The 21,950-nt window shown below is 41.5% G+C and overlaps 1 protein-coding gene across 1 annotated transcript in view; it reads right to left on the bottom strand.

Moving 5' to 3' along the window:
- The window catches only part of CEP170B (centrosomal protein 170B), a 126,979-nt gene that overhangs the window by 32,137 nt on the left and 72,892 nt on the right, over positions 1-21,950 (bottom strand). The window contains exons 5-10 of the mRNA XM_044664651.1: positions 20,595-20,653; positions 17,896-18,034; positions 13,629-13,742; positions 9,026-9,508; positions 3,658-4,418; positions 3,188-3,382 (exon numbers count right to left, since the gene is read on the bottom strand). Coding sequence (XP_044520586.1) covers positions 3,188-3,382; positions 3,658-4,418; positions 9,026-9,508; positions 13,629-13,742; positions 17,896-18,034; positions 20,595-20,653 — 1,751 coding nt within the window. The remainder of the gene's footprint in view (positions 1-3,187; positions 3,383-3,657; positions 4,419-9,025; positions 9,509-13,628; positions 13,743-17,895; positions 18,035-20,594; positions 20,654-21,950) is intronic.

The raw sequence follows: 21,950 nt of genomic DNA, 5'->3' as shown, positions 1-21,950 counted from the left end.
ATCTGGAAGCTTCCTATATGCCAATAAGCACAGGTAAAAGAGGATTTTCCTCTTCCGGAGGCTCCCTATATGCCAATATGTAGAGGTAAAGGGAATTTCCTCATCTGAGAGCTACCTATTCCAATGAAACCATAAGTTTAGTGCCCATTACTAATAGAATTATAATTACTATCCTTATTATATTTCCTTCACTAAAGTCACATTCCAATGGCTCATTTTCTTGGAGGTGATCCTGTAAGATTAGAACACTGCAAATGGAATGTGAGTTCTACAAACCCAAGTTGAAAGGCCTTGCCTTTTGATATCTGGCAACATATGACTGGTGATGAGATACATGCTTGTTTTACAAGAACCAGGCCAGTCTCCCTAAGTTCAAAAGCTCATCAACAATTTGGCCATTGAGAAACTGATTTTTTTAAACCATGCCAACTTTCAAAATGGCAGAGCACCCTGAAGTAGAGACAAGATGCATTATGTGCCAAGCAAATCAGACCATCATCTCTTGGCCACCATCTTTCTTCAAGCCTTGATGAAGATGGTCTGGGACCCCAACCTCAAGAGCCTGGAAAATAAGCAGTGTTTCCAGTCCAGCATCCACATCCAGGAAAATTATGATCTCTGTGGAGATGCAGCTTGGCAACTACAGGTGTTATAGTCACAGCTAATGAAGACCCAGAAAAGAAAGTTCTTGTGACCAAAGATTTGTAAACAACAGAAACTGGTATGATTTTATCAGTGGAAATGACATTAAAGAAGAAGCATTACCATCTGTGTTATTGCTGCACTTCCCAAGGACCACAGGACTTTTCTGTCTGATTGGCGGCTGAGACTCTCCATATGGTGACCCATTTTTCCCCCTTTTGGAATGTGAGGGACTATCCTACTTTTATATACATACACCTGTATGTGTATATATATATATAAAAAAATATATATATATACATACACACACACACACACACACACACACACACACACACATATATATATATTCTTAGTGTTTAGTACAAGCATTTTTAGAGGGTTATCTTTAGCAGGAGGAGGATTAAACAGTTTTATTAAAGAGAGGTAAGGAAATGTCAGCAAAAATGGGCATCAACAAAGTATAGGGAACTCTCCAGGATAATGTGGTAAAGAATGCCAGGATGTAAAGGAAGGTATTGGAGATGTCCTTTTATGTCCTCAGGAATGCTGATCTGGTAATATCCAGAGACTAGAGTTGAGGTCCACTGAGACTGCTGGTCATAGGACAGGATGGTCATAAACAGCAAAGCACCATTTGAGGGGCAGCTAGGTGGCTCAGTGAGTAGAGTGCCAGGCCTGAAGACGGGAGGTCCTGGGTTCAAATGTAGGCTCAGACACTTCCTATGTGACCCTGGTTGCATGTCACTTAGCCCCAAATCCTTAGCCCTTGCCACTCTTCTGCCTTGGAATTGTATCAATTCTAAGACAGAAGGTAAAGGTTTAAAAAAATTTTCTTTTGATAAGCTTAAGATGTGAGTGGCCTATATCTCTTTCCATGATCTTCAATTAGGGACAAAGTAGAGTGTGCATTTTAAAATGGCTCTACTCTCTGCCATTACTTCCTCAGACACCTCCCACTTCCTTTGTGGGAGGTGTCTGAGGAAAGTATAAGAAGAGAGAGGGAGAGTTTTGGCATCTTTTCTCCCCCATAGTGCCTCCCACCACCCAGGAACTGAGGAGTACTTCTGGAGAGCCTAATTTCCCTAGCTTTCCCTAATCTTTCTTTACTACCTAAATAAAACCCAGTTAAATACCTCCAGAGACCAGCCTGACTTTTTTCTACCTCAAGATCCTAGCCTACCCTCCAAAGGTCAATTTCCTACCAGGGCTGGGGGCTACCCCAGCTACCTTCATTCCCTTCCTCCGACTTCCCTACCTTCTATTCCCCTCCTTTCTCTCATCCTCCTCCTCCTTCCTCCCTTCTTCCAACCAAACAAGAGGAAGAAAGAAATCTTGAAGTACTTACTAAATGCTTTATTCCTTTATTCATTCAAGGCTACCTTCTGAGGAATAGAGGAGCTATTACGTACATTTTTCAATTCAGCAAACATTTATTAAGCACTTACTAACAATATTAGGCACTTAGGTGGCTGAGTGGCCCAAAGGATAGAATACTAGGCTGGAGTCAGGAAGACCTAAGTTCAAATTCAGCATCAGAAACCTCCTAGCTATGTGACCTTGGACAAGTCATTTAACCTCTCTTTGCTACTGGAGAGAGAAATGGCAAATCACGCCAGTATCTCTGTCAAGAAAACTTTATGGACAAAAGTCCATGGGATCATGAAGAGTTGGGACATGACTGAAATGACTGAATGATAACAAGAACAAGGCTTTGTATTAAGTATTAGAGATACAAAGACAAAAGGAAAATCATCCCTGCCCTCAATGAGCATACCTTCAGTGGGCAATGGGGATGGAGGATGGGGGTGAGGAAGTCACAAAGTCTGGAAGTATTTTAAGTAATACTCTTATTATATATAATGGAAAGAGCACCAAGTGGGGAAGCTACATGGCTCAGTGGATTAATACCCAGGCCAAGAGATAGGAGGTCCAGAGTTCTAATATTTAGAATTTAGATACATCCTAGCTGTATGACCCTGGACATACACAGTATTTTTTCTAAGATGGAAGGTAAGAGTTTTTTTAAGTAAAAAGAAGAAGAAAGAGCAACAGATTTGGAATCTGAAGACCTGAGTTCAAATTTCAGATCACTTATTTTCTACCTTTGTGTCCCTGGACAATTTACCTCCTTTCTCTGAGCTGCTTCTTCTGGTTTTTTTTGTTGTTATTTTTTGTTTTTATCTGAAAAATTAGCTTCCTGAAAGATGATCAATTAGGTGCCTTCTGCTTCTAAATTTAATGATTCTATATAATTTGGTTGGGGAGGGGAGGTGGAACGAGAGAGGCAGAGACAGAGACAAAGAGTGAGGGAGACAGAGAGAAGGAGAGAGGGAGAGAGAAGAAGAGAGAGGAAGAGAGAAAGGGGAAGAGAGAAAGAGGAGAGAGGAAGAGAGATAGAAAGAGGGAGAGAGAGAGAAAGAAAGACAGAGAGAAGGAAACAGAGAGAAGAAGACAGACAGGGAAAGGGGAAGGAAGGCAGGGGAGGGGGGGGAAGCATATATGACCCAGTCCTCTTCTTTTCCTCCCTCCTTGACCACTGTACCTGGGGCTCGCCTGGAGGAGAGAGGCTTGCAGTCCTGGAGGCATATTCTTGCAACAGAGCCAGGCGCTGAGCCACCCCTGCCTCTGCCACAGTGGGTGGGGAGGAGCCTGCTTCATCCTTTTCTCCCCGGATAACTGGGCGGAAAGTAGCTGAGGTCATCTTGGAAAACTCGGGAGAATCAAATACCCCAAAAACCTGGAAGGGAAACAGAAATAAATAGATTTAGTTTAAGAGGAACTCCCAGTTCATCTCCCATACCACTCTGGAGGAATTGCTGACAATAACAAGGATTATTCACTTGTTGCTCATACTCCTCCAAACCTCTCATCAACATCCCTCCTAGGAGAAGGGACTTGCCCAAGTTCACACAACTGGTAAGTGGGCTAGAACTCAAATCTTTTGAATCTTTTTACTCCAAGTTCATGCTCTTTCCATCACAGCATGCCATCTCCTCTCCCCTTGGTCCCTACCTGGTCAATCATTTTCCGTGCCTCCTCAACTTCTTTGTCCTGTGTTTCTGTCTCAATAGTGTACGTGCCAGCATCACTTAAACTATCATCCTCCTCCTGTTTCCGGGACTTAGTCAGTTGAGAGTCAGTAGACATTGCAGTTGGGGAGGATGGTGGAACTGGGGGAACAGTCGAGATGACCACACGGGGTGTTAGGGGTGCAGGCAAGCCTGGTGGCTGTTTTTCTGGACCTGGCCTCCCTGCTGTAGTAGTCTCCCTCAGGTACTCAGCAGCAAAATCCTGAGCCATTCGGGACCTGCGCCCCACACTGCCATAGAGTCGGTGAGTTGGGCGGGCAGCTGTTGAGGATGAAACCATCCGATCCTCTGTCTTCTCTCGTTTGAGTGAGCTGGCCCTCTGGGGGCCTGAAGTGTTTCCAGATGCTCGGCCCGAGGCAGGACCTGAGACAGCAGCCATTCCCCCACAGACACCAGTGGGCCCTGGAGCTCTGCGCTTATCTGCCTTAGGATCAGCTGGCACATGGGTAAAGGACTGGGAACGCTTTTTACGGGGTGTGTCCTCATCAAAGAATTCAATGACAAAGGCCTGCTGGTTGTGTAGCATTTCCTGGGGATCCCGCTTGATCTGCCGCTGTAGCCGGACCTGCTCCCCCATGGGGGGCTCAGCCACTGGTACTGGGTTAGCCTCTTTTTCTGCCTTTAGAGAAGATGCTGCTGTTGGATCTTCTGTATCACTCTGGGTACCATCCTCATGCCGGTGGCCTGAAAGTTAAGAGAAGTAGATAGTAAGAACAGTTCAAAGTCAGTCCGCCATCATAAAAATCTCACCCAAGCTAATTCATAGGGTCAATTGATCAATCAGTTAAACATTAAGAACTTATTCATTTCATACTATATGCCAGGTACTGTCCTAAGCAATGGATCATAAAACTTAAAGCTCGAAAAGAGCTTAGATGATTTAGTCCAGCTTCTTCATTTTACAAAAGAAGAAACTGAGGATCTGGAATGTTGACTAAGGCTACACAGGTAATAAGTAGCTGAACTGGGTTTTAATCCCAGATCTTAGGATCAAACTTAAAACTCAAAATGCTTTCTGGAGTTCATTGGCATTTCTTATGCCCCAAGTTCTACAGTCTTTAGGGTTTGCCCTCTGCTACTCATGTCAACCTAAAATATTCTGGCATGGATTATTCCTGTTGATTTGGAGACAAATTAGTATCATACTTTTATTTATTATTATGTTTCTTTAGTTTTTCTTGTCTACTCCTCTCACCTAAAACTCCCCAAGGGTCCAATTTCCACCCAACCAGTAAGTACCAGGAAGAAGGGTCTAACATTCCTTATTTCCCCTTTTGCCTTTTCTCTCTTCCCCTAATAAAGTATAAGGCTCTGGGGAAAAGGGAGAAGTAATGACTGATAAAACTGAAACCAAAGGTACCCACCCAAAGACAGGGCAAATTCAATGGAACATAATCTCAGATGCCACATTGGTGGGATTATATTTACTGTTTCATGTATATAATATTGTCTCTACCCTGAAACAGGCCATCCAAGATTTTCCCATCTCCACTCTCCTCACTTTCCCCAAGGTCCCCATCCATTCCATCCTTCATACTGTTGCCTGACAAATCTTCCTAAAGTCAGAGGGACTAGAGTAAATCATGATTCTGAAACATGTGACCTGTGTGATCTTGGACAAGTCCCTTGGCCTCTCTAAACCTGGGTTCTTTTAATCTATAGTATAAGAGGATTGACTTGGACAGCCACTGAGATCCCTTCTAATTCCAGGGCTATAATCTTTTGGTCCCTAAAGTTGGTCCTCTGCACAGAAATCTTTAGTAGCTAGTAAAAAGAGCGAAGACAAAAAGAGATATAAGAAGTGTCAGACCCTTTTTCCTAGAACTTATAGGTTGTGTGAAAATTGGATCCTTTAGGAGTTTTAGGTATGAGTAGACAAGAAAAAATTAAAGAAATATAAAATAAGCACCTAAGAATTGATACTAATCTGTCCCCAAATCACCTGGAATAATCCATGCAGAGTATTTTAGGTCAAAGTGGGTAGATGAGGGCAATTCATTCATGCCATTCAAGGCCCTCCAAAATCTGGTGCCTCTCTCTTTCCAGCCTTATTTCCTCATACTCCCTCCCATGTATGCTGTACTTCAGCCACCCTAGATAGACATCTCACCATCCCCAAGCATTCTCTGCACTTTCTCCGAGTCTGTCTTTATTCATCCTGTTCTCCACACTTCAAATGTCCTTCCTCCTCCTCACCATTTGAATTCTTATATACCTTTTTAAAGCCCAACACATATACTGCCTTCTCCAGTAAGACTTTGGCAGTCCCACTCTTGCTGCCCACCACCACTCCAAACCTCATAATGTTTTGTGTTTTAATTATCTGTCTTGTTTCTCCTTCTCCTACTAGACTGTGAGCTCAAAGCAGGCAGAAACTAATCTTATCCAAATGTTTTTATTTCCCCATCACCTAACACAGGTTTATTTCACATGGTTAGGTGCTTAAGAAATATTTGTTCCATTTGAATTTTTCTGGAATACAGCCCTTAGGGTTCCAATAGGGACAGAGAAGAGGAAGGAGGAATCCACACATGCTCAGGCATTCATACACAGTCAAATATCCTTCACTACAGAGTCTCACCACATATCCTACCTCAGAAGAATGTTGGTGGATTAGATGACTCTATATCACTACCAGAAATACTGGAAAACAATATTTCTGACCTGTCCAGTAACTGAATGGGGTGATTTGACAGACAGTAAGGTCCCTGTCACTGAAAGTCTTCAAATAGAGGCTGAGTAACTACTTGTCAGGGATTTCAGAGAGAGGATCCTGCACAGAAATGGGTTAGATTAGAGATTTCTGGAGTCCCTTCAAGCTCTGAGATACTGTAATTAAGTCATCTGGACAGAACCTTATTAAGGTGGAAGGCTGATGGTGGTATAAAAAGAAATTCTTTATTCCTTTTCTCTAATTTGAGAGGGGACCTGGAGGTCCTGTACCATAGAGATGTGTAGGAATTAACCAGCCCACAGTGAAAAGAAGTAACAACCAGAGAGACAGGAGGTGGGGTAAGAAGAGGATATAAAAGAAGTCAGAGTCAGTTGGTCTGGGGGGAGACAGGTAGGTGCTGGAAGCTGCAGGGAAATTGGCTGGTGGGAGTGTTTTGGGTTGGTGGTTGGCGTTTAGTTGTGGGAATATAAAAATCGAGCCTGAGTTTACTGATAGGGCTTTAGCCTTTAGAAGGCTTTTGGCTTTAGCCTTTAGAGGGCTTTTTGGCTTTTGGGTTTGGGCCTTTTGGTTTGAGCTGTTAGGTTTTTCTTCATTCTTGAACTTTTGGGGAGGTGGCTGGTTCTTTGTTGACAGACCTGATTGGGGTTGGATTAAACACTGATTGGGTTGGTTTTGATTAGGTGGATTGGGTTGGAACTTTTTGAGGTGGTTGTTATTATTAGTGGTAGGCAGGTATAGGTAGATATAGGCAGTTTTAGATAGTAATTATAGACAGTTATAGATAGTTATAGGATAACTAGTATAGACATTAGGAAATTTCTTTCTCTACCTCTTTCCTATATTCATTTTACTATATTCTTTTACTATCTCTACTTTAATTAAACTAAGTTGTTAATTGCTAAAAGCTGCTAGAAGTTTTCTACTCTCTGGCTTAAAGGGATAATGTTAATTTACAACTCTATTCTCATTAAAACTTAAGTTATTAAAAGTTACTCTCTTATTTTGTCAAAGCTCCTAATTAAACCCTTACAGTGGCAAGGATAAAATGACCTTGATGTGGGTGAAAAGTTCTAAAGAGCCCCAGCTTTGAATGAGAAGAGGAAACAGAAGTTGGTGGCACTAGGAAGAACCCTCTCATGTTCTCTCTCAAGGGGCCATGGGGCAGCCAGGCCAGTTACCAGCTAAATGGAAAAAGAAGCTACTGAATGGAGGTACAAGATTACCAGTCAAAGATTAGATCATAAATATTAGAATACTTGGAATAAGATTCTTATGTTTCCTGCCCATACAATTTCGTACACTGTAAGTTTGTGTTTTATTATCCTTCCCTCAAACTCCAATAAAATTCTTTTGAGAAAAATTTCGCCGAATCTAACATGATGAACACAGGGATAAAATTTAAAGTCCCATGCCTGGGCTCAAAAAATCAACTGCCAAAGTTGAGGGAAATGGCAAGATGACAGTTCATATGGAAAAAAGGATCTACTTGTCCACAAAATGACTTCTATGGAAAAATGTTTAACATGACTGCATATGTAAAATCTATATCAGATTGCTGGGAGGAAGGGTAAAAAGGAGTATGGAAGAGAATTTGAAATTCAAAACTTCTTAAAAATAAAAATATTTTTGTAATTTTTACATGTAATTGGAGAAAAAATAAATATTATATTGGAGAAAAATAAAATATTATAAGAAAAGGTTTAGAGAATTTAGTGAATTGCAAGCTCAACATCAGTCAAAAGAATGATGTCACAAAAATGCCACCTCCTCCAGAGAGTCTTTGCCAATCCTACCCTTGCTGCCCACTACCACTCCAAAGAGTCTATAGAATTTTAGGCTGCATAAAAAAGAAGAAAAGCAAGAGTAATCCTGGTTTGACCACATATAGAGCAACATCTTAAGTTCTAGGAATCACACTTTAGGAATGATATTGCCAAGTTCAATGGTGTCCAGAGGAGGGTGACTAGCTTGGTAAAGACAATAAAGAGATTCAAATGAAGAACTGAGGAATATGGCATTTACTTAGGCTCAAGAAGACTTAGTGAGGATAATATAGTTGCCTTCAAGTCCTTGAAGACCATTATGGGACAAAGATCAGATAAGTTTCTGCTTGATCTCAGAACAGAGGAGAAGTTGCAGAGACAATTCCAGCTCTACTTAAAAATCCTACCCTGGAAAATATCCTACCCATTACAGCTAGTCAAAAGTATACTGTCTTACCTCAAGGAATAGAGAGCTTCCCATTACTGGAGGGCTCAGGACTGGTTGGCCTCCTCTCTGGATTTTTGTAGAGGGTATTTCTGCTCAAGTATGGCTTGGAAGATGCCCTCTGAGATCCCTTCCAGTTCTGAGATTCTATGATAAGACAGAGGGGGGAGGGGATGTGACCCCAATGGTTCTGGGAGCCAGTCATGAGAATTGGAGAATAAAGGGAAGACAAGCCCAGGATAATGAATAAGGCTAAAAGGGTTGGTGCCATTCCTGCCTTGATGCCCTATTTCCTCAGCCACATACAAACAGAATCACAGCCTTACAGAGGATCCATACAAAGAGACACAAATCTTCCCTTTCCCCACCCCTTCCAAGTCACACTGCCTTGCTGATAGGTCTTACTCACCCTTCAGTGTCCGTACATGGACAGGCAGGTCACTCTTGGTGCTGTATCCATCCTCCCCAGGTCCTGGCCTTCGTATCAGGCTGGGATCATTCTGTACCAACCAATGCGCTACCTTGCTCTGGGCAGACACCATTTCAGTGGGCGCTGGTTCCTTCACAAGAGGCCGCCGAGGTCGCAGGGAGAACTTGGTGACATGGTCCTTGATCTTCACCTTGCCGGGGCTACAATCATCAAACTCAATGGTGAAGGAAGCATGGCTTTGCACCACTGGTGGTGCCCCACTTCCTCCTGATTCCACATCCTTCGTGGGGACTTCATGAACCTGCTCCTCCACAGACTTGGGGACGGGCTGAAACTCTTTGGTGGGAATCTCAAAATAGCTTGGTTCCCTCCGAAAGGAGAATGCTGATGGTTCCTGGCCGTCCCGGAAGCTTTGAATGTTCCCATTGACTTCCTCATGCTGGGGAATCTCCTTGGTCCTCTCTAGGGGAGAAAGAAAGTTTCTGTTCACCAGGCTTCGATAATAATAACTGTTATAATCAGGATAACAGCAACTTCCACATCTCTCTGGCATTAAAATTCCCAATAACCTTACTTAGGCTCAAGAAGACTTAGTGAGGACATTATAGTTGCCTTCAAGTCCTTGAAGACTATTATGGGACAAAGATCAGATAAGTTTCACAATAACCTTGTGAGGTGGGAACCCACTTCCATTCTTTAAAGATCTGTTCTTTACTCAATGAGAAATAGAATCTACTGTGAAGGGGGGAGGCAGCAAGGTGGCTCAGAGGATTGAGAGCCTAGAGATGGGAGGTCTGAGTTCAAATCTAGCCTCAGACACTTCCTAGCTGTGTGACCCTGGACAAGTCACTTAACCTCTATTGCCTAGTCCTTACCACTCTTCTGCCTTGGAACTAATGCACAAAAAACAATCTCAAAAAAAAAATTTTTTTTTTTAGTTTATGGGCTATACAGAAACAGGGTTTTGCCCACAGGCAATTGTTTGCTGAACCCTATTCTAGATCTAAGATCCTAAGAATATGAAGATTTCCTTTTTGGAAGGCAAATGGATGTGTTAGATAATGCTAAGGGATCACCAGATCAAAGTCTCTCATGCTTAGTCCATAACTGGTAGGTAGGTGGTATATTTAGCACAGATTTCTATGTTTTAGCAGATGGTCTTTAAAATCTGTTGGAACCTGAAAAATTCATTACTTTTCAGACCACTTTTCTTCTAATGAGCTAAACTCAGGCAGCTAGATGGTGCAGTGGATAAAGCACTAGGCCTAGAATCAGAAAGACTCGTCTTCCTCAGTTCAGATTTGGCCTCAGACACTTACTCTGGGCAAGTCATTTAATCCTGTTTGCCTCAATTTCCTCATCAGTAAAATGAGTTGGAGAAGGAAATGGCAAACCAGTCCAATATCTTTGCCAAGAAAACCCCAAATGGAGTCACAAAGAATCAGACAGGATTGAAAAAATTGGATAAAAACAAAAAGCCAAGCTGGTCCTCAATTGACAAGCACAGAGGTTATCACCAGGTCAGTACCTGAAGCCTTTCTAGCTTGGAAGGACCAGTCAGAGTTTGTACTCCTAGGACATAGCCTTTGTATACCCAGACTCACCTCCTATTCCATGATCAGGTATCGAAGGAAGATGTGAGGTAGGGAGCCTGAATTTTATCTCTATAGAGGAAGAAACTGGGGTCAAGTAAGTAAGTAACTTGCTCAGGGTTACTCATCTTGCAAGAGTTGAAGCTGGGATTCAAGGACTGGTCCTATACCATAATGCCTTGCTACACTTTTCTAATTCTTAACCCTTACTTAGCACAAGCCCTGGTACATGCTTAGAATCATATGCATTCACCCATTTTTCCACCAAAAATTCAACCTTCAAATTTGTATGAGGGGCAGCTAAATGGCACAGTGGATAGAGTGCCAGGCCTGGAGTTGAAAGGAACTGGGTTCTAATATGGCTTCAGAAACTTCTGAGCTAAGTGTCCCTGGGCAAGTTACTTATCCTTTTTGCCTAGTCCTTGACCTTCTTCTTGTCTTAAGAATTATTCCTAAAACAGAAAGTTAAAAGTTAAAAAAAAAAGATTTTTTTTTGTATGCCACTTCATAGCTTTGAAATGACAATCCCCCATTTAATCCTCATGACAGATCCTGTGAAGGATCCTGAGGAAAATGGATTAAGGAGGATTGCTTCCATTTTACAGAGGAAGAAACTGAGGTCCAGAAAGGGACTTCCTCAGAGTCAGAACTAGAATAGAGGTCACCTGAGGCACAGCCTTGGCATCTTTCTTTCACAAGTAGACATCTCAGTTGCCCATATATATATATCATCCACAATAAATTTTTCACCCTGGGTGGACCTCCCTTGGCACATAGCTTTCAACTCTGGGTCAGCTATTCAACTGTCCTCCAATCTTTTCCCAGCCAGTAGTTATTTGTTCAAACATAACTCTAAAAGTAATGCCACCCCCCAAAAACATCCAATCAGCCTTAAAGCCAAATACTTTTCATAGCTCTTTCACCTAGTAGATGGAGCACAGGTCTTAGAATGAAAACCCAGAGAATGAGTTCCAATTTACTAACTCTATGATCCTGAAAAAATGACTTTACCTAGTTAAACCTCAGTTTCCTTATCTGTAAAATGGCCACAATAACATCTGAGAGCATCTCATGGAGGTATGGTAAAGAAAGTGCTTTGTACGTTTTACAGTGCCATAGAAATGAGAACTGCTATTTTTGTTACTGCTATTAATCAGATTAAGATCCCAGATTTGGGACAAGAAGGAAACTTAGAATCCATCAAGTCCAACCCCATCATTTTACAGATGGAGAAAGTGAGAGAGACTGTTCCGAGGTTATAAATCTACTGAATATCTAAGGCAAGATTTGAATTTGGGTCTTCCTGATCCCCTACACCACCTGTTAGGAACCATAGAATCTCAGCCTTGGAAAGGGACCTCAGAAGCAATCTCATCCAGCCTAAACCTTATTTTTTTTTTTTATCCTGGGACTCCATTCTAGGAGCATAGGGCCACAACCAGTAGGCAGTGGGTCACACTGTCACTCAGGGTCACCCAGCTGGGAAGTGTCTGAGCCCGGATTTGAACCTAGGACCTTTCGTCTAAACGTTATAGCCTCTGCTTTTAGGTTTCCTGAGAGGGGGAGCTCACTACCTCTCTCCACCTCTACAGGGCAGCCCATTCCACTGTTGGACAGTTCTAATGGTTTTCTCTTCTATGAACTCTCAGTCAGCCCCCACGACTGCTACTTTCATGTATTGCTCTTAGCTCTTCAATATAGGATGAGACAGGACAAATTTAAACTCTCTTCATATGATAGCTAAATACTTGAAGCCAGCTATCACGCCCCACCCCCTGCCAAATCTTCTATTCTCCATACTAAAGGCTATTATTCCAGTCATTCTCAGATGGCCTGGATGCACTCCAGTTAGAAAATATTTGCCTTAATGTGGTCCCAGAACTGAATGTAATACCCCAGATAGGGCGTGAGCAGGGCAGAGAAGACTAGGACTATCATTCCCCTGAACACTAAAGGCTCTATTAATGTAGGCTAAGATGTGTGGCTCAGTTTCAAGAATTTTAAATTATCTAAAATGTTTGTGCCATCTCTGCCGCCCTTCTTATCTAGCAACATGGCTAGAAGATATCCCACTGCAACAACTTCAAACTCCTCTGCTTGGCATTCAAGGGCATTCACAACCTGGCTTCCAGCCCCCTGCTCTCCCACATCTATTCTCTCTCATTTTTCATTATGGGGTCTTTACTCCAGTCAGACAAATCTCTTCCCACCCCCAGCCAAAGGCATGACTAGGCACACCTTTTGGATAATTCTCTGACTTGGATTGCGATTTATAATACTCTGTCACTGAATAGCTCTATGATCCCAGGAAAATCACTGCACCCAACTGCTTCAGTTTCCTCAACTGTAAAATGGGGATCATAAAGGCACAAGGATGAAATGAGAGAATATTTGTAAAGCACTTAATATAGTGCCTGGAACATAGTAGGTACTTAATAAATGCTTGTGCCCTCTCTTCCTCCCTTTGTCACTAATTTCTCTTGTCTTGCACTCCTATGATCAATTGTACTAGGTTTAACTAAGCTCTTGTCATGGGAACTCATCCATATGGGTCAATGTTGTTTCCTCCCACTCCAGCTTATTAATGGGTACAGGGCCTGGCTTGCTCCTTTTTTTGTTTATTTTAAACACTTGTTTATAACCCTTATGTTACTTCTTGGGCACCTTTTTGCACCTGAACTTGAGATTTCACTGAGGCTGTCATAAGATGTGAGAATCCTCCCAGAACAAGGTTGGGGTTTGCTTCTCTTTTGTGTCCCTCAGGCCAGGAGCTTGGTGAGGATAGAAACCTTGATTCTTCTTCTGCCTACCTCAGACTTATGAGATTCTTGGGGTCAAGGGTCCTGTCTCCCCCATACAACCAGCATCAACCATCAAGCCAAGTGTCCATGGTACCGTAGTGTCGATTCTGTGGACTTGGTCCAGGGCTAGCCTCAGCCCTGGGAGTCTGAAGCCAGTCTTGGGCGCTGGTGCCTGGAGTGGACCTTTACCTGAATATTGGTCCTCCTGGGGCTGGTCATCTGGTCTGTCCAACTTGTTGCTGCCATCATCCTCCCCCCACCATGAAGGCTGTCCATAGAGTGGCGTACGGTAGGTCAAGGTGTCTGAAAAGAGAAAAAAGAAATTTCTGTCACCTCAATAGCTCATTTCCAAAAGCAAGGCCAGCAGCTTCCAAGCCATGGAGCATGACATTTCCCGACAGAAGTCTAGACCTTCAACGCCTTGTCTAAAAACTTACCCAGGAGCCAGCTGGCACTTACAGGTTTCACAGGATTTCACAGCTAGAAAGGGACCGAAAGAGGATTTCTGCTGATGCTTGCCCATCTGGCAACATTACTTTGTTGTTCTTTCAGCCATTTTTTTTTTTTTGCAGACTAATTGTATCGCCCCAGATGATCTCTATCTCACAACAATGTTTATTTAAAATAAAAAGTTAGCTTGAACACATAGGCTGATAGGAATATTATTGGGGATGTAGACACTAAACAATAACTCTAGTCCAACTATCAATTATATGGAATTAGGTCTTAATCAATGATACATGTAAAACCCAGTGGAATTGTGCGTTGGCTAAGGGGGGGTGAGGGGGTTTGGGGGAGAGGAAAAGAACATGAAACATGTAACTACAGGAAAATATTCAAAATAAAAATTCAAGAAATAAAATATTATCATTGATTTTCTAAATAAAAGAAGAGATTTCAAGGGGAAAAATAAAATAAAAAGTTAAATTGGTGATAAATAAACAAAATAATTGAATTATATAAACTGATAAACTTAGCCAAAAAGATGAGCCTACATCGTCCACTAGAGGACACTGTGGACCCATTTCTTAAGACAGCAAAGTCACGTCCAGACATTCAACACATCTCAAAACTTTATCCAGGGGCCAGGAAGCATCTAGAGGTTTCACAGGATTTCGTGTCTGGAAAGGGGCCATCATGAGGATCTAGTCCAACCCACTCATTTCATAGATGAGGAAACAGAGGTCCAAAAAGGGACTTACTCAAAGGTATGCTGGGAATTAGTGGCAGAGCTGGGATTAGGGAAGAATTCTAGTCTTGTCCTCCTGCCTTTCTACCATGACATGTTTCCTTATCCATCACCACCTGGCTGAACTCTCCCAAGCGCTCCATGTTCCAATGCTGAAATACTAGTCTGTTCATGACCACTTGCAGATAAAGAACCTTGAATTCAGTAATAAGAGAATTCGACTTGGAGGCACAAACTGTGAGTTCAAGTCCTAGCTCAGGTACTAGCTCTATTGACCTTAGACAAGTAACTTCTCCTGCCTCAGCTTTCCTTATCTATAAAGTGGAGATAATATGATTTTTTTTAATTTTTTTTTTTATTTTAAACCCTTAACTTCTGTGTATTGACTTATAGGTGGAAGAGTGGTAAGGGTAGGCAATGGGGGTCAAGTGACTTGCCCAGGGTCACACAGCTGGGAAGTGTCTGAGGCCGGATTTGAACCTAGGACCTCCCGTCTCCACTGAGCTACCCAGCTGCCCCCGAGATAATATGATTTTAGTTAGCTAAGAAGATTATTTTAAGGAAAAAATGTTTTGTAAGGCTTAAACCACTACGGAAGGAGGAGGTAATTTAATAGAAATAATATTCATTGTAGGAACTATGTGACACAGTGGATAGAGCACTAGATCTGGAATTGGTAAGAAATTAGTTCAACACCTCAGATATTTGCTAGCTGACTAATAGCAATGCAATGATCCAGGGCGATTCTAAGAGACTAAGGAGAAAGAATGTTATCCACAGCTAGAGAAAGAACTATGGGAGTTCTTATTCCATAAGAAAACATATGATTTATCACATGTTTATATGGGTATATGATTTGGAGTTTTGGTTTTAAAAGATTATTCTATTACAAAAATGAATAATATAGAAATAGGATTTGAGCCATCATATATATATATGGAGGAGGGAGGGAAGAGGAAAGGGGGACAACATGAATCATGTAACCAATAAAATTTAAAATAAAAAAAAAAGATATTTACGAGCTGTGTGATCCTGGGCAAGTCACTTAATCTCTGTCTGCTTTAGTTTCCTCATCTATAAAATGGGAATAGTAGCACCTGGCCAGCTTGGTGGCACAGTGGATAGAACATTGGGCTTAGAATTAAGAAGATTCATCTGCATTATTTCAAATCTGGCCTCAGACACTTACTGGCTGTGTGTCCCTGGATGAACCCCTTAATCCTGTTTGCCTCAGTTTATCATCTGTAAAATAAGTTGGAGAAGGAAATGGCAAACCAAACCAGTATCTCCACCAAGAAAACCCCAAAATGGGATCACAAAGAATCAGACACAACTGAAACAATTCAACAATACCTGCCTCCAGGTTCTTATCAGGATCAAAGGATATAATATTTATAAAGTCTTTTCTTTGCAAATCTTAAAGGACCATGTAAATACTAGCTAGTCAGCTCTGGGAGCAGGGAGAGAAGAAGGGAGACAATATTGATCATATGACTTTGGAAAACTTATATGGAAATTTGTTATTAAAATAAATAATTTTTAAAAATAAATACTAGCTAGTAATTATTAATATTTTATAGTCCCTAGCCTGAGCAGACACATACCCTGCTACCTATAAGTGAACCAAATTGGGCTGTGGCTAGACTTCATCTAAGTATCGTAGTTCTACAAGGGGCCTTTTCGTAGTTTTCTTTTTTATTACAATTCATTATACATTTATTGAGTACCAAAGCACTATATTGCTATTACTGTCATTATTAATAATGACAGCAGCTCATAATTAGAGAGAGCTCACACTTCACAGATTATTATTCATAGTCACAGAGATGACTAGCGTCTAGTGAATAAGAGTCAGCCTTGAAATGTGGAAGATCTGGGGTTCAAATCCTGCTTCTGATATACTGGCTATATGGTAGGGGCAAATCATTTAATTGTATACTTAATTTGACCATTTAATACTTTTAATTAATTTATTCATTTAGTAAATTATTTATATATAAATATTTATCTTTTTATATAAATACATATAAATATATGTAAATAAATTTTACATATAAACATATAAATAATTTGCTGAATGAATTATATATATACATACACACACAGAACCCTAGTCCAGTTCCTAGAAAAATAAAAACATGGGTTTGGATAGATTTAAAAAAAAAAGCCATAGAACATCAGAACCAAGAGGGCCCAAGGATCCATCTAAATCCAACTAATCCATTTTACAGTAGAAGAAACTGAGGCTCAGAGAAAAGAAGAGACCTACTAGCCCAAGATCCTAATTAAACAACATTGCTGAACACCCATTATGTAAAGGATTCTATTCTAGGCATGGATATCAACTTCCTTCTTAGGCAAATAATGGTTCTAGATTACTGCCTCTCCAACTAGGAACATTTTCTTGCAGTGAAGAGGAACTTCAGAATCTCTTCTCCAACTCTTCCAATCACTTCCCAGATCAAGAAGTCCCATATTTGTAGGATCAAATACAAACTCCTCCACTTGGCATTTAAAGTCCTTTCTCATCTGGATCCAACCTACTTTTCCAGGCTTATTATACACACATCATTACCCTTCACCCACTCTTCAAAGTGTATTAATACTCTTTTGTTTTCCCTCACATATGACATCCCATCTCTTTTCTGTATGCTTTTGCCTAAGCAAGAGACCTGTTCCCCATGCCAAAAACATGCTCCCCCCTTCACGCCTACCTCTCGGAATTCTTAATGTCCTTCTAAGCTCAGAGATCTTCCCATAAAGCCTTTTTGATTCCCCTGACTGCTAATGTCTTTCCCATTCAAAAAATTACCCAGTATTTACTAGTAAATATTTTGTATATATTGCTATGTGTACTTGTGGTCTTCCCCTAAAGAATATAAACTCCTCGAGGGCAGGGAATGTTTTATTTTTTACTTTGTATCCTCAGTCTATCACAATGCATGGCATAAAATAAGCAATGCTCACTGACTGATTCCTGCCTTGGATACCTACCTGTGCCAGGAAGAATAAGATGGATAGAGGAGAGGGAAGAGAATCCTCCTGAATCATCTGTTCCTCCCACCCACCCCCAGTCACTCCAGAGGCATATTAAAGAATGCCAAGGACCTTTCACAAACTTGACTCGAATACATATCCTTGTGGGCAGAGACAAGGGTTTGTATTGTGCCCCTAAGAAAAGTATCCTTCCTAGTACACATGTACCTGTATCTAGGATGTGTGTGATTCTCCCTGTCCTACCCCACACCTCATTCCTGAGAAGTTTACCTGGGACAGGTTTCCGGTCTCCCTTCTCTGGTTTGGCCTGTGGGGATTCAGAATAAGGTCCAAGGTCTGGTGGTGGGTCCCCTCGCTTCACAGTTGTGCCCTTAAAATTCATCTGCAGTTGGCTGGTGTACTTCTCATGCTGAAAGGCAAAAATCAGGAAACAAAGGTGAGGAGAATGAGCTCTGTTCCACTCCCACCATGATAAAGAGACAAAATACTAATTTTTATACATAGTACTTTAGGATTTATAAAGTATTGGGGGTGGTGTGTAGAGGGGAGGAAGAAACACCAGTACCTTAATAAGAACTTCAAACTCAACAATGGTTTAAATTTTACAAAGAACTTCCCTCAGAAGAGTACTGTGAGACAAACAATATAAGTATTATCCTCATTTTACAGAGGAGGAAAGAGGATTTGAACCCAAATCTCCTAAACTCAAATCCAGGTTTCTTTCTTCTAAACTGCAGTGACTTTCAATAGGACTTTCAGTTCATTTCTTTTTTTCATAAAGCCCTTTTCCTACAACAATTCTAAATTGAGTAGGACAAGAATCATTATCCCCATTTTATAGATGAGGAAACTGAGGCTCAGAAATGGGATGAGGTCTGCCCAAGCCCACACAACTGATAAATAGCAGAAGCTGATCTCCTAATTCCAGGGCTCTTCAAGATGAAGAAACCAAGGACTGTAGGGGGTAATGTGACTTGTCTGAAAGCACAGGAAGCAATCAGCAGAATTCAGACTGAAACCCAGTTCATTTGATTCCAAATCTAAAGCTCTCTCCCCTCTACTGTGTTCTGGGACACAATACACAGGAGTCAAGATCTGAGCCCACCCAAGCCCAAATCATGAGTTTTTAAAAGGCCATTCTTCAAGGGGGCAGCTGGGTAGCTCAGTAGATTGAGAGCCAGGCCTAGAGACAGGAGGTCCTAGGTTCAAATCTGGCCTCAGACACTTCCCATCTGTGTGACCCTGGGCAAGTCACTTGACCCCCATTGCCTACCCTTACCACTCTTCCACCTATAAGTCAATACACAGAAGTTAAGGGTTAAAAAAAAAAAAGGCCATTCTTCAAATCTTTCCCTAAACCCTTTACAAAGAAGAGGGAACAGGAGATATAAAGGCTATTAAATTATTTGGAATGAATGAAAAATGGGGTAATGGTAATACTGAGGCAGGGATTCTTAGTCAAGAGCTGGCAGAAACCTTAGAAGACTATTCCAAATCCCATCCCTATTCCCATTTTATAGCAGGGGAAGCTGAGAACCAGAGGAGGAAAGACATATAATCTCAAGATCATATGGGGTCGGTGACAAAGTCAAGAACAGAATCTAGTCTAGCATATTTTCAACCATATTATGTTCTGTTTTCTCAGGTTTATTTATTTATTAAAATCCTCACTTTCTGTCTTAGTAACAACTCTAAGACAGAAGGGAAGGACTAGGCAAATGAGGTTAAGTGACTTGTCCAGGGTCATACAGCTAGGAAGTGTCTTCTGAGACCAAACTTGAACCCAGATCCTCCTATCTTCAGGCCTGACACTCACGCAGTGCCACCTAGCTGCCCCACTTTCTTAGATTTATAATCTATCAAACTTCATCTTGATATTTAGAGTCAGAGGAGTTACAATTTATCAGTTGTGGGGCCTTAAGCTACTTGCTTTCCTCTGTGCTACCTGAATTTGCTCATCTAAAAAAATGAGATTAGACTATATGATACCTAAGGTCCCTTTCCAGATCCCAAGCCTATGATCACTGAAATAAGAAATAGTTCCCTTGCCTAACTCTTAGCACTTTGCCAGGATTCAAATAACAAGTGAAAATACATTATGTAGTTAATTGTCAGTGAGCTTTTAAGTTATTAAGGAAGAACTCTAAGGATACATTCAAAAAGTCCTATGTTAGAAGCTGACCCCAGAAAGAGGAAAGGGCATGAGAGCCAGGAACAACAAGTCCATAACTCCCAACAAAATGAGATGTTCTCACTTCCCAGTCTTTGGAACTAGAAGAAATCATCTGCTTCAATCTCTTCATTTTACAGATAGTGAAACTGAGGCCCAGAATTAATACTTCACTTGCCAATATACTAAAAATACTACCATGTTTAAAGTCAGTCCTGGATCTCAGTAACCATGGACAAGCCACTTTTTCTATCTGAGTCTCAGTTTCCTACTCTGTAAAATGGGAGAAAGAGAGGTTGGATTTGCTGACCTCTGAGATTCCTTTCTGCTAAAAATCCCATTATCCTATATGAATCTCAGTCGTCACAAGAAGCAGGAGCTTGGGAAAACTCCTTTTCCGCCTCTGAGTTTCAATTACCTAATTGTATAATAAGGGGGTTGGGTTACATGGTTGCTAAGGTCCCATCTAAATCTAAATCCTATATATTAAAATAAAAGGAACATGAGTAAAGGTTTTACAGGCTCTACAGTCTTCCTTCCTTATTGTCCCATCCAGTCCTCCCAACAGCCCTGGGAAAGAAGCAGGGCAGGGATTATTTTTGTAAATAGTAGCGATGGGAAGAGAGACCCATTTGGGGAGTCAGAGAGTGAGACAGCAGCAGAACCAGGAGTCCCACAAGTCCCACATATGAGAAGAAAGTCTTTCCTGGTCGCCTCATGATAGACTAACAGAAAGCAAAGCATCGGATCTCTGCCACAGGGCATTGGCTTCCCCTCCAGAAGCTGAGCAGTGACTTACCTTCAGGGCTTCTTCGGGGACCTTGTGTTGGACGTGTTCTAGTACGTACAGATTAGAATGTAGACAAAGGCATTAAGGAAAGCACAGCTGAGAATGGGCCTGTCCAAGAGCTGCCCTACAAGCACAGAGACAAAGCACCAGGGTCCTTGAGGATGAAGAATGGGTTTTGTGCACTGGGAGAGTGTGAAGTAAAAAAAGCAGCACAGAATCATAGAGCATCAAGGTTTGCAAAGTAGCTCCTCCACATCACAGCCATTTTTGGGGGTGAAGAACACAAGTTTAGTTATTCTTTTTATTTATTTTTTTAATCCCTATTTTCTGTCTTTGTACCAACTCTAAGACAAAAGGGTAAGGGCTAGGCAAATGGGGTCAAGTGATTTGGCCAGGGTCACACAGCTAGGAAGTATCAGGCCACCTCCTGTCTCTAAGCAGCTCTCTATCCATTGAGCCACACAGCTGCCTCCAGTTATTTCTTTTTGTAAAGACCCAGAGAGATACAATAACCTGGCCAGAGTCACGCAGTGGTAGCACAACCAAGCTTGGAGCCCAGGTCTCTTGAGGCCCATTTCCCCACAGCATCTGCCCACAAACCAAAATAACTACACTTAATATATGTTTACTGAGATAATACATATATAACCCAGTGGAATTACTTATCAGCTCCAAAAGGGAGGAGGGAAGAGGGGAGGGAGAGAACATGAATAATAAAACCATGGAAAAATATATATGTTTACTGAACTGAGTTGTCAGGTGTCAGGAGCATGGTAGATGTAAAGCCACAAGGCTTTGGAGGCTGTCTAGTCCAACCCCTTCCTTTTACAAATTCTAGGATACTAAATTTTGTCTCCACCATAAAGATGCCAGGGGCTAACTTGAGATGCATATAAATATAAGGCTGGGTAGGGAGCTCAACCTTGCTTAAATGTTGGGAATTTTCTTAATTAGGGACTCAGAGGGACTGTGATTACTCAAAAGTTTTTTTTAAAATAAATTCCCCAAAGTTGGAGAGGAGAGAACCAAGTGGCCCTTATGGGACATCATATAGGCCCCTACCTTTAAAATGAGTTCATTATTAGGTAGTTTTTTTTTATTATTAGACATTTATTAATATTCTTTTTTAACCTGTTTACATACTTTATGCCCCTACTTTCCCCTTCACCCCCCCCTCTCCCCCCACCCATGGCCAACGCACATTTCCACTGGTTGTAACATGTGTCCTTGTTCAGGGTCTATTTCCCATTCATGTCCGCCTCAGCCCATGCATTCAAGCAATTGTTTATCTTATATGTTTCCTCTCCTGCAGTCCTTCCTCTGAATGTGGGTAGCATCTTTACCATAAATCCCTCAGAGCTGTCT

This window comes from Gracilinanus agilis, chromosome 2 (assembly GCF_016433145.1).
Source record: "Gracilinanus agilis isolate LMUSP501 chromosome 2, AgileGrace, whole genome shotgun sequence".
NCBI classification, from domain to species: Eukaryota; Metazoa; Chordata; class Mammalia; order Didelphimorphia; family Didelphidae; genus Gracilinanus; species Gracilinanus agilis.
The sequence above is the reverse complement of the archived record's forward strand: the minus strand, read 5'-3'. Positions and strand labels throughout refer to the sequence as shown.